The sequence below is a fragment of the Pseudophryne corroboree genome, chromosome 2 (genome assembly GCF_028390025.1).
Source record: "Pseudophryne corroboree isolate aPseCor3 chromosome 2, aPseCor3.hap2, whole genome shotgun sequence".
NCBI classification, from domain to species: Eukaryota; Metazoa; Chordata; class Amphibia; order Anura; family Myobatrachidae; genus Pseudophryne; species Pseudophryne corroboree.
This window is the reverse complement of record NC_086445.1, coordinates 205,020,699-205,033,846: the sequence shown is the minus strand read 5'-3', so window position 1 is coordinate 205,033,846 and position 13,148 is coordinate 205,020,699. Positions and strand designations below refer to the sequence as shown.

Sequence of the window (13,148 nt, the reverse complement as noted above, 5' to 3'; positions counted from 1 at the left end):
GTGGACCCGTGGGTCCTGCAGATAGTATCTCAGGGTTACATGCTGGAGTTCGAAAGGTCTCCCCCCTCGCCGGTTCCTAAAGTCTGCTTTACCAACGTCTCCCTCAGAAAGGACGTCGGTTTTGGAAGCCATTCACAAGCTGTATTCTCAGCAGGTGATAGTCAAGGTACCCCTCCTACAACAGGGAAAGGGGTATTATTCCACACTATTTGTGGTACCGAAACCGGACGGTTCGGTAAGGCCTATTCTAAATCTGAAATCCTTGAACCTGTACATAAAGAAATTCAAGTTCAAGATGGAGTCACTCAGAGCAGTGATAGCGAATCTGGAAGAAGGAGACTTCATGGTGTCCTTGGACATAAAAGATGCTTATCTACATGTCCCGATTTACCCCTCACACCAAGGGTATCTCAGGTTCGTGATACAAGACTGTCATTATCAGTTTCAAACGCTGCCGTTTGGGTTGTCCACGGCCCATCGGGTCTTTACCAAGGTAATGACCGAAATGATGGTTCTTCTACGAAGAAAAGGCGTATCAATTATCCCTTACTTGGACGATCTCCTGATAAGGGCAAAGTCCAGAGAACAGCTGGAAGTCGGTGTAGCGCTAACACAAGTAGTGCTTCAGCAACACGGGTGGATTCTAAATCTTCCAAAATCTCAATTGACCCCGACAACACATCTGCTGTTCCTGGGCATGATTCTGGACACGGTTCAGAAAAAGGTATTTCTCCCGGAAGAGAAAGCAAGGGAGTTATCCGAACTTGTCAAGAACCTCCTAAAACCAGGAACTGTGTCAGTACATCAATGCACAAGAGTCCTGGGAAAGATGGTGGCTTCGTACGAAGCGATTCCATTCGGCAGATTCCATGCACGAACATTTCAGTGGGATCTGCTGGACAAATGGTCCGGATCGCATCTGCACATGCATCAGCGGATAACACTGTCACCGAGAACAAGGTTGTCTCTCCTGTGGTGGTTGCAGACTGCCCATCTGTTAGTGGGCCGCAGATTCGGCATACAGGACTGGGTCCTGGTGACTACGGATGCCAGCCTACGAGGTTGGGGAGCAGTCACAAAGGGAAGAAACTTCCAGGGCGTGTGGTCAAACCTGGAGACGTCTCTTCACATAAATATACTGGAGCTAAGAGCGATCTACAATGCTCTAAGCCTGGCAAAATCGCTGCTTCAGGGTCAGCCGGTGTTGATCCAGTCCGACAACATCACGGCAGTCGCCCACGTAAACCGACAAGGCGGCACGAGAAGCAGGAGTGCAATGGCAGAAGCTGCAAGGATTCTGCGCTGGGCGGAGAATCATGTCGTAGCACTGTCAGCAGTGTTCATCCCGGGAGTGGACAACTGGGAAGCAGATTTCCTCAGCAGACACGACCTTCACCCGGGAGAGTGGGGACTTCATCCAGAAGTTTTCCACATGATTGTGAACCGTTGGGAAAAACCAAAGGTGGACATGATGGCGTCTCGCCTCAACAAAAAATTGGACAGGTATTGCGCCAGGTCAAGAGACCCTCAGGCAATAGCTGTGGACGCTCTGGTAACACCGTGGGTGTACCAGTCAGTGTATGTGTTCCCTCCTCTGCCTCTCATACCAAAGGTACTGAGAATTATACGGAAAAGAGGAGTAAGAACAATACTGGTAGCTCCGGACTGGCCAAGAAGAACTTGGTATCCGGAACTTCAAGAGATGCTCACGGAGGATCCGTGGCCTCTACCTCTAAGAAGGGATCTGCTTCAGCAGGGACCTTGTATGTTCCAAGACTTACCGCGGCTGCGTTTGACGGCATGGCGGTTGAACGCCGTATTCTAAAAGAGAAGGGCATTCCTGAGGAAGTTATTCCTACTTTAATTAAAGCCAGGAAAGAAGTGACCGCACAACATTATCACCGCATTTGGAGAAAATATGTTGCGTGGTGTGAGGCCAAGAAGGCTCCAACGGAAGAATTTCAATTGGGTCGATTCTTACATTTCCTGCAAGCAGGATTGTCTATGGGCCTCAAATTGGGGTCCATTAAAGTTCAAATTTCGGCCTTATCAATTTTCTTCCAGAAGGAATTGGCGTCAGTGCCTGAAGTACAAACTTTTGTCAAAGGTGTACTACATATACAACCCCCAATAGTGCCTCCAGTGGCACCGTGGGATTTGAACGTGGTTCTAAATTTTCTCAAATCTCATTGGTTTGAGCCTTTAAAATCGGTAGATTTAAAATACCTTACATGGAAGGTAACCATGCTGTTGGCCCTGGCTTCAGCCAGGAGAGTTTCGGAGTTGGCAGCTTTGTCATACAAAAGCCCATATCTGATATTCCATTCGGACAGGGCAGAATTGAGGACACGTCCTCCATTTCTCCCTAAGGTGGTTTCGGCATTTCACTTGAACCAGCCTATTGTGGTGCCTGCGGCTACTAGCGACTTGGAGGACTCCAAGTTACTGGACGTTGTCAGAGCATTAAAAATATATATTTCAAGGACAGCTGGAGTCAGAAAATCTGACTCGTTGTTTACATTGTATGCACCCAACAAGTTGGGTGCTCCTGCGTCTAAACAGACGATTGCACGTTGGATATGTAGTACAATCCAACTTGCACATTCTGTGGCAGGCCTGCCACAGCCTAAATCTGTAAAGGCCCATTCCACAAGGAAAGTGGGCTCATCCTGGGCGGCTGCCCGAGGAGTCTCGGCATTACAACTTTGCCGAGCAGCTACGTGGTCAGGGGAGAACACGTTTGTAAAATTTTACAAATTTGATACTCTGGCTAAAGAGGACCTGGAGTTCTCTCATTCGGTGCTGCAGAGTCATCCGCACTCTCCCGCCCGTTTGGGAGCTTTGGTATAATCCCCATGGTCCTGACGGAGTCCCAGCATCCACTAGGACGTTAGAGAAAATAAGAATTTACTTACCGATAATTCTATTTCTCATAGTCCGTAGTGGATGCTGGGCGCCCATCCCAAGTGCGGATTGTCTGCAATGCTTGTACATAGTTATTGTTACAAAGATCGGGTTATTACTGTTGTTGTGAGCCATCTGTTCAGAGGCTACTTCGTTTGTGTTATCATACTGTTAACTGGGTTCAGATCACAAGTTGTACGGTGTGATTGGTGTGGCTGGTATGAGTCTTACCCGGGATTCAAGATCCTTCCTTATTGTGTACGCTCGTCCGGGCACAGTACCTAACTGAGGCTTGGAGGAGGGTCATAGGGGGAGGAGCCAGTACGCACCATGTGACCTAAAAGCTTTTTTAGATGTGCCCTGTCTCCTGCGGAGCCCGCTATTCCCCATGGTCCTGACGGAGTCCCAGCATCCACTACGGACTATGAGAAATAGAATTATCGGTAAGTAAATTCTTATTTTCTTTTACGTCCTAGAGGATACTGGGGTCCACATTAGTACCATGGGTATAGACTTACTAGGAGCCTTGGGCACTTTAAGAAATCAGTAGTGTGCACTGGCTCCTCCCTCTATGCCCCTCCTACCAGACTCAGTTTAGAAAATGTGCCTGGAGGAGCTTGTCACGCTTAGGGATGCTCCTGAAGAGTTTTCTACATTTATTTTTTCTGTTTGTTAATTTCAGACAGTGCTGTTTGGAAACAGCCTGTCTGCTTTGTGGGATTTAGGTGGGGGAATGGCCCAACCTCCTCCAGGGATAATGGTCCCGTTCCCCGCTGACAGGACACTGAGCTCCTGAGGGTCCTATTCGCAAGCCCCACCACCGCGAGCGTACGGGCCCGCAGCACCCCGCCACCCCTAACAGAGCCAGAAGTAAGAAGAGTGGTGAGTAGTTAGCCGGTGTCCCGGTTAGCGGGTCACCGGCTGACATGGCGGCATAAGGTTGTGGAGAGCAGCACTGACAGGCAGGATGCGCTCCAGGGATCAGGATGACCTGCTGTGTGCGTGTGTTCCGCTGTGAGGGGCGCGCTGAGCCACTACTTACATTACCCACACTGGCAAACTAGCTTACAGGGGTTCTAACCCACTGTTAAGCACCATGCATACCTCAGCCAGCCTAAAAAAAAAAACCAGGAAGACTGCACGCTATTACGGGGACTGGGCTTCACTATGAGTGGACCCAGCAGCTCACCAGTGCCATTTTCCCTCTGCAGCTCTACACAGACAGACTGGCAGGGAAGCGCAGCCCCTCCACAAGGACTCCAGCTTGCCTCAGCGGTACCAGAGGGTCATAGCAAAGGGGTGAGCAGTATTTGAATACTGAGCCTTTATTAAGAGGGCTTAGGTTGCGACCCAGCTAACCTTATCATTGGCTATAGGGGCGCTGTGTGGCTGGCTCCATCATACTCTGTGTCCCCTTAGGGGGCTCTGTGTGGGTTAACTGTGCTTTTAACCTATTCATACTGTGTGTGTGTGTGTGTGTGTGTGTGTGTGTGTGTGTGTGTGTGTGTGTGTTTTTTTTTCATTTTACTATGTCAAAGGAGTGTGTTTCATGCACAGCAGAGTGTTTTTTTTTTCACTCAGGGGGATCCCTACAGTGTACTCAAGATAGTACACATTCTCAGACTAGTGGGTACGAAACGGTAGGGTTGGATTCATTAAAAAGGGATGATCTCAAATATTTCACATAAATTATCCCAAAATGAGGAGACGCAATACTTAAGACAATCTGTGGATGACCTGATGAATAGAGATTCAGTGGCCATTCCAGCGTCCACAAAAGCGTACACTGGCCCGAATCATGCAGACTGGTACTGATGATGATGTATCAGATGTTGAGGAGGGTGAGGTGGACTCGGGAGGGGGGGGGGGGATGCAGCTTTGTCATAGGGAATACAGGCCTTTATAGAGGCTATTAGAGATGTCCTGCACATTCCTGACAGAGGACGATGAGGAATCTTATTTTAATGTAAAAAAGAAATCCTCCGCTACTTTCCCTGCATCTAGAGAATTAAATTCCTTATTTGAAGAAACTTGGTCTAATCTTGACAAGAAGTTTCAGATCCCTAAAAGGTTACTCACATCTCTCCCTTTTTTTCCTCAGGATGATAAAAAAAAAAAATAATGGGAAAACCACCGTGTCTAGATTATCACGTAAGATGGTTTTACTGGTCCCAGGGGCAGCCTCCTTAAAATATGCAGCAGGCCGTAAGATTGAGACCACCCTCAAATCTCTGTACACAGCTGCGGGGGTGGCCCAGAGACCCACTATTGCTTGTACTTGGATCACTAGGGCCATTGCAAAATGGTCAGGTAACCTAATTGAGGGGTTAGATTTCTTAACGAGGTGAGATGATTTTACTCCTGCAATATATACAGGACTCTGCAAATTTTATGATGGAAGCCGTAAAAGAAAGTGTATTGCTCAATGCACGCTCCATGGCAGTGTCAGCACTCAGGGGCCTATGGGTATGTTAGTGGACGGCGGATGCGGATTCCAGAAAGGGTGTGGAAAGCCTACATTTCACAGACGAGGCCCTGTTTGGTGACAAACTGGATACGTGGATATCCAAGGCTACGGCGGGTAAGTCTACATATCATCCTTCCACAGCCCCATCAGCTAAGAAGACCTACTCTGCTCCGACTCTGCGCTCCTTTCGGACAGCAAAATTCAAACACAAAGCCAAGGGTTCTTCAACAGCCTTTAGAGGCAATAGAGGTAAACCCAGAAAACAAGCAAGTTCACAGGAACAGAACTCCGGTTCTGCTACCTCAAAGCCTTCAGCATGACTGTGGACCTCTCTGCCTTGGAGACAGGCAGGTGGGAGCCCGATTAAGAGTTTGTCACATATGGGTGACATCATGCCAGGATCCCTGGGTCAAAGAGGTCATCGCCCAGGGGTACAGACTGGAGTTTCAGGAACTCCCACCTCACAGATTCTTCGAGTCGGGCTTACCAGCTTCTCAGGAGGCAAGTATAAATTTACAGGATGCAATTCAAAAACTGGTACAGACTCAGGTCATTGTTCCAGTTCCACCTCCGCTACGGACCAGGGGTTATTATTCCAACCTGTTTGTGGTACCGAAACCGGATTGTTCAGTGAGACCCATTTTAAACCTCAAGTCGTTGAACCCGTACTTACGGGTGTTCAAATTCAAGATGGAGTCTCTGCGAGCGGTGATCTCGAGTCTGGAGGAAGGAGAATTCTTGGTGCCTCTGGATATCAAGGTTGCATACCATCATATCCCGATCTGGCCGCCTCATCAGGCTTATCTCGGGTTTGCCTTATAGGACTGTCACTACCAGTTCCAGGCTCTGCCCTTTGGCCTCTCCACGGCTTTGAGGGTGTTCACCAAGTTAATGGCGGAGATTATGTTTCTCCTCCGCAAATGGGGAGTGAACATTATTCCGTACCTGGACGATTTGCTGATAAAAGCACCATCCAGGGAGCGGTTATTGGACAACATTGCCCTCTCAACTAGACTACTGCGGGATCACGGGGTGGATTCTGAACCTACCAAAATCTCACCTGGAACCACCTCTGAGGCTTCCGTTCCTGGGGATGATACTGGATACGGAGGTACAGAAGGTATTCCTCCCATTGGAAAAGGCAGTGGTGACCCAGTCAATGGTGTGGGGTGTTCTAAAACAAGCCCGGATATTGGGGCATCTCTGCATTCGCCTTCTGGGAAAGATGGTAGCCGCTTACGAGGCACTGCAGTACGGAAGGTTTCACGCAAGACCCTTCCAGCTGGACCTGTTGGACAAGTGGTCTGGATCGCATTTACACCTGCACCAGAGGATTTGTCTGTCGCCAAAAGCCAGGATTTCTCTTCTGTGGTGGCTCCAGACTTCTCACCTGACTGAGGGCCGAAGGTTCGGAATTCAAAATTGGGTACTGCTAACCACAGACGCAAGCCTCAGAGGTTGGGGAGCAGTCACCCAAGGGGAACAGTTCCAAGGAAAGTGGTCAAATCAGGAAACCGTACTTTCGATCAACATTCTCGAACTAAGGGCCATATACAACGCCCTTCTGCAGGCAGCCCATCTTCAAGATCAGGCAGTTCAGGTTCAGTCGGACAATGTGACAGCAGTAACATGCATAAACCGACAGGGCAGAACGAAGAGCAGAGCAGCAATGTCAGCGGTAACACGGATTCTCCTCTGGGCAGAAAGACACGCTGTGGCTTTGTCGGCGGTCTTCATTCCGGGAGTAGACAACTGGGAAGCAGACTTCCTCAGCAGACATGACCTCCACCCAGGAGAGTGGGGCGTTCACCCGGAGTTGTTCGGGTGCATGACACGTCGGTGGGTAATTTTCACAAATCGACATGATGACCTCTCGTCTCACCCAGAAACTCAGGCGGTATTGTTCCAGGTCGAGAGACCCACAGGCAGTGGTGGTGGACGCTCTGGTGACTCCATGGGTTTACCAGATGGTGTATCTGTTTTCACCACTTCCACTGATCCCAAGAATTTTCAAAAGAATAAAAAGAGAAAAAGTTCAAACAATTCTCATTGCTTCGGATTGGCAAAGAAGGGCATGGTACGCAGATCTCCTGGACATGCTGCTGGAGGATCCGTGGCCTCTACCTCTTCGTGAGGATCTTCTGCAACAGGGGCCATTTGTCTATCAAGACTTACCGCGGCTACGTTTGACGGTATGGTGGTTGAGTGTCAAATTTTAGCCCAGAAAGGCATTCCGGACAGGGTAATTCCTACCCTGATCCAAGCCAGAAAAGGGGTAACGTCAAAACATTACCATCTGACACGTGTGTCTTGGTGTGAAAACAGGAAGTTCCCTACGGTGGAATTTCAGCTGGGTCGTTTTCTGCTTTTTTCTGTAGTCAGGAGCGGATGTGGGCCTACTCCTGTGTTCCTTAAAGGTCCAGATCTCAGCCGTGTCAATTTTCTTCCAAAGACAGTTGGCGTCCCTCCCTGACGTTCAGACGTTCTTGAAAGGGTTTCTGCACATCTAGCCGCCCTTTGTGCCTCCCACGGCACCTTTGGATCTCAGTGTGGTGTTGCAGTTTCTACAGTCTGAATGGTTTGAGCCTTTACAGGCTGTTGATGTAAAGTTTCTTATGTGGAAGACTGTTACGTCTTGCCGAAGCCAAGGCCAGCAATGTGTCATGTAATTGGGGGCGTTGTCTCACAAGAGCCCCTATTTGATTCTTCACGAAGATAGAGCTGAACTCGTCAGCAATTTCTTCCAAAGGTGGTGTCTGCGTCTCATATCTGTCACCCTATTGTAGTTCCGGTGCTTACCGACACCTCTTTCACTTCAAAGTCCCTGGATGTTGTGCGGGCTTTGAAAATCTATGTCAAACGGACATCTCGTCACAGAAAATCGGACTCGCTGTTTGTACTCTATGATCCCAATAAAATTGGGAGTCTTGCTTCCAAGCAGTCTATTGCTCGCTGGATCAAGCTTACTATCCAGCATGCTTACTCTACGGCAGGTTTGCCGGTTCCTAGATTTGAACATGCCCACTCTACTAGGTTGGTGGGTTTTTCCTAGGCGGCTGCCCGGGGTGTCTCGGCCTTACAACTCTGCCGAGCTGCTACTTGGTCTGGTTCGAACACGTTTGCTAAGTTCTACAAGTTCGATACTTTGACCAAACTGAAGATCCTCAGAGGCCAATCAGTTCTGCAGGACCCTCAGCACTCTCCCACCCGATTTGGGAGCGTTGGTACATCCCCATTGTACTAATGTGGACCCCAATATCCTCTAGGATGTAAGAGAAAATAGGATTTTAATTACCTACCGGTAAATCCTTTTCTCGTAGTCCGTAGAGGATACTGGGTGCCCGCCGGGTGCTTTTGTTTCTGCACTGTTACTTGGTTAAGTAATGTTCAGCTGTTGCTGCTCCTGTCTCATGTTTGGTTAGCATGGTTTTCCTCTACGGACTACGAGAAAAAAAATTCGTAGATTTTTGCAAATTTAATAAAAATAAACTAAGAAATCACATGTTAATAAGTATTCAAATACAGCCTCAAGTATTTTTGAATATAATGCCACAAGCTTGACATGCCTATCTTTGGGCAGTTTTGCTCATTCCTCTTTGCAGCACCTCTCAAGCTCCATCAGGTTGGATGGGAAGCGTTGGTGCACAGCCATTTTTAGATCTCTCCAGTTATGTTCAATCAGATTCAAGTTTGGACTCCTTTGATATCTAGGCTGTGTGCTTAGGGTCGTTGTCCTGCTGAAAGATGAACTGTCCCCCCAGTCTGCAGTAAACAGCGCTCTAGAGCAGGCTGTCATCCAGGATGTCTATGTACATTGCTGTATTCATCTTTCCCTTTATCCTGACTAGTCTCCCAGTTCCTGCCGCTGAAAATCATCCCCACAACATGAAGCTTCCCCCACCATGCTTCACTGTAGGGATGGTATTGGCCTGGTGATGAGCGGTGCCTGGTTTCCTCCAAACATGAAGCCTGTCATTCACGCCAGAGAGTTCAACCTTTGTTTTATCAGACCAGAGAATGTTGTTTCTCATGGTCTGAGAGTCCTTCAGGTGTATTCAGGCGGGCTGCATTGTGGTTTTACTAAGGAGTTGCTTCCGTCTGGCCACTCTATTATACAGGCCTGATTGGTGGATTGCTGCAGAGATGGTTGTCCTTCTGGAAGGTTCTCCTCTTTCTCCACAGAGGAATGCTGTAGCTCTGACAGAGTGACCATTGGGTTCTTGGTCACATCCCTGACTAGGGCTCTTCTCCCCCGATTGCTCAGTTTAGACGGCCGGCCAGCTCTAGGAAGAGTCCTGAGGGTTCCGAACATCTTCCATTTACGGATGATGGAGGCCACTGTGCTAATTGGGACCGTAAAAGCAGCAGATATTTTTCTGTACCCTTCCCCAGATTTGTGCCTCGAGACAATCCTGTCTAGGAGGTCTACAGACAATTCCTTTGACTTCATGCTTGGTTTGTGCTCAGACATGCACTGTTAAGTGTGGGACCTTTTTTATATAGACAGATGTGTGCCTTTCCAAATCATTTCCAATCAACTGAATTTACCACAAGTGAACTCCCAATTAAGCTGTAGTAACCGCCTCAAGGATGATCAGTGAAAATAGGATGCACCTAATGTTGAGCTTCATGGCAAAGGCTGTGAATACTTATGTACATGGTATTATTTATATATATATATATATATATATATATATATATATATATATATATACACACACACTATATTCTCTACATGTTATAGTTGCTTTTGTTTCTACTAATATGCATTTTTCACTTTTTGTATACAATTCCTTGTCCAAGTATGATGGGGTTTTTTTTATTTTTTTTTTGGTCCCTCCATCCAATCTGGGGGACACTGCTACCCTAGTGTTGTGGTGAGGGCATAAAGTGTGCACTTTAAGGGTTAACTTTCTAGAAAACTTAAGCCCCTCCCCTTTCTCGACATTTAAATTTATGTGTATTCTCATAGTAAGACCTTTCGAAAACTGAAAATACTACTATAGTTGCTTTTTAAAGAACAGGTATGTCTATCACTGTGATGTCCAACAGATTGGAATTCTTGGTAACATGGTCTGTCTCAGTATCATGCCTGTAAATGTTCCTATATTTTTGTTCCCTTTTTAAAGATGAAGAAGTGAAAGAAATGATCTGGGAGAGTGAGAATAACTCCAAATACAAAGCACATTATAAAGGTTCTGCACAAGATTCTCTCCATACTTACAGCTATCAGGTTTGGACGTTTTGCTTACCTTTTTGGTACGGTTTTGTTTTTTGGGGGGGCATTTTATACTATTAGCAAAGTAGGTTGTTTATGTAATTAAGTACGGCAATAGGATATGTATGTTTCTCTAGCTCCTTTGGGGAGACTTAGGCCCTCATTCCGAGTTGTTCGCTCGTTATTTTTCTTCGCATCAGGGCGATTTTCCGCTAACTGCGCATGCGCAATGTTCGCACTGCGGCTGCGTCAAGTAAATTTGCTAAGAAATTTGGTATTTTACTCACGGCATTACAAGGTTTTTTCTTCGTTCTGGTGATCGTAGTGTGATTGACAGGAAGTGGGTGTTTCTGGGTGGAAACTGGCCGTTTTATGGGTGTGTGTGAAAAAACGCGGGAGTGGCTGGAGAAACGGAGTGTCTGGGTGAACGCTGGGTGTGTTTGTGCCGTCAAACCAGGAACGAAACTGACTGAACTGATCGCAGTGGCAGAGTAAGTGTCGAGCTACTCAGAAACTGCTAAGAAATTTCTATTCGCAATTTTGAGAATCTTTCGTTCGCAATTCTGCTAAGCTAAGATTCACTCCCAGTAGGCGGCGGCTTAGCGTGTGCAATGCTGCTAAAAGCAGCTTGCGAGCGAACAACTCGGAATGAGGGCCTTGGTACGATGGGTATAAACTGGGTCAAAAGGAGCCGGTGCACTTTAAATTTCGCTTATGTCCTAGAGGATGCTGGGGACTCCGTAAGGACCATGGGGTATAGACGGGCTCCGCAGGAGACATGGGCACTTTAAGACTTTAGATGGGTGTGAACTGGCTCCTCCCTCTATGCCCCTCCTCCAGACCTCAGTTAGATCCTGTTCCTAGAGGAGACTAGATGCACTGCAGGGGAGCTCTACTGAGTTTCTCTGAAAAGACTTTTGTTAGGTTTTTTATTTTCAGGGAGCACTGATGGCAACAGGCTCCCTGCTTCGTGGGACTGAGGGGAGAGAAGCAGACCCACTTTCCTGGACTGATGGGTTCTGCTTCTTAGGCTACTGGACACCATTAGCTCCAGAGGGTCGGAACACAGGTGTCGTCCTTGCTGTTCGTCCCAGAGCCGCGCCGCCGTCCTCCTCACAGAGCCGGAAGATAGAAGCCAGGTAAGCAAGAAGACTTCAAAGGCGGCAGAAGACTTCAGATCTTCATGAGGTACCGCGCAGCGGTCGCGCTGCGCGCCATTGCTCCCACAACACACACAGGCGCAGGGGGGGCGCCCTGGGCAGCAATTTTCACCTCAAATAAGTCTGGCACATACTGCAGAGGCAGTATATAATAAATCCCCTGCCAGTTTAAAGAAAAAGAGCGGGACCGAAGCCTGCCGTTGAGGGGGCGGAGCTTGATCCTCCAGCACTAACCAGCGCCATTTTCTCCACAGCAAGCTGCAGAGAAGCTGCTCCCGGACTCTCCCCTGCTGAACAAGTAACGGGGCAAAAACGAGGGTGGGGGGGCACATTTATTTGGGGCTAATTTGTGTAGATATAGCGCTTTACAGGCTGGGACTTTGTTTCAGTATCTAGTGGCGCTGGGTGTGTGCTGGCATACTCTCTCTCTCCAAAGGGCCTTATTGTGGGTCTGTCCCCATAGTCAGATATCCCAGTGTGTGTGGGGGTGTCAGTACGTGTGTGTCGACATGTCTGAAGCGGAAGGCTCGTCTAGGGAGGATGCAGAGCAGATGGTGGTGGTGTCTCCGTCGGCACAGCCGACACCTGATTGGTTGGAATTACATAAGAGATTACAAAGCAGAGTGCAAGGACAAAGCAGGGAGTCAATCCATGGCTTTGGCTGTCTCACAAGACCCTTCAGGGTCCCATAAACGTCCCTTCTCCCAGATAGCAGACTCTGATACCGACACGGATTCTGAATCCAGTGTCGACTATGGTGATGCAAGGTTGCACCCAAGAGTAGCCAAGAGTATTCAATATGTAATTATTGCAATAAAAGATGTTTTGCATATCACAGAGGACCCCTCTGTCCCTGACATGAGGGTCTGCATGTTTAAGGAAAAGAAACCTGAGGTAACGTTTCCCCCATCTCATGAGCTGAACGCTTTATTTGAAAAGGCTTGGAAAACTCCAGACAAGAGACTGCAGGTTCCCAAGAGAATTATTATGGCGTATCCTTTCCCCTCAAAGGACGGGTTACGGTGGGAATCCTCGCCCACGGTGGACAAGGCCTTGATGCGCTTGTCCAAAAAGGTTGCGCTACCGTCCCCGGACACGGCGGCCCTAAAGGATCCTGCGGATTGCAGACAGGAAACTACCTTTAAAATCAATTTATGAGACTACGGGAGCCCTGCTCAGACCTGCACTAGCGTCGGCATGGGTGGGTAGCGCAATTGCAGCGTGGGCAGATAATTTGTCATCTGACATTGACACCTTAGATAAAGATAGTATTTTGTTGACCTTGGGTCACATTAAGGACGCAACGTTATATATGAGAGAGGCTGCGAGAGATATTGGGCTGTTAAGTTCAAGAGCCAAAGCCATGGCAGCTTCTGCTAGAAGGTCCCTGTGGACCAGT

At 48.0% G+C, this 13,148-nt stretch overlaps 1 protein-coding gene across 2 annotated transcripts in view; it reads left to right on the top strand.

Annotated features, from left to right (window-relative positions):
* The window catches only part of SENP1 (SUMO specific peptidase 1), a 150,668-nt gene that overhangs the window by 19,905 nt on the left and 117,615 nt on the right, over positions 1 to 13,148 (top strand). For both annotated transcript variants that reach the window (XM_063952244.1, XM_063952245.1), the window contains exon 3: positions 10,501 to 10,604. In XM_063952244.1, the coding sequence (XP_063808314.1) occupies positions 10,501 to 10,604 (104 nt within the window). The remainder of the gene's footprint in view (positions 1 to 10,500; positions 10,605 to 13,148) is intronic.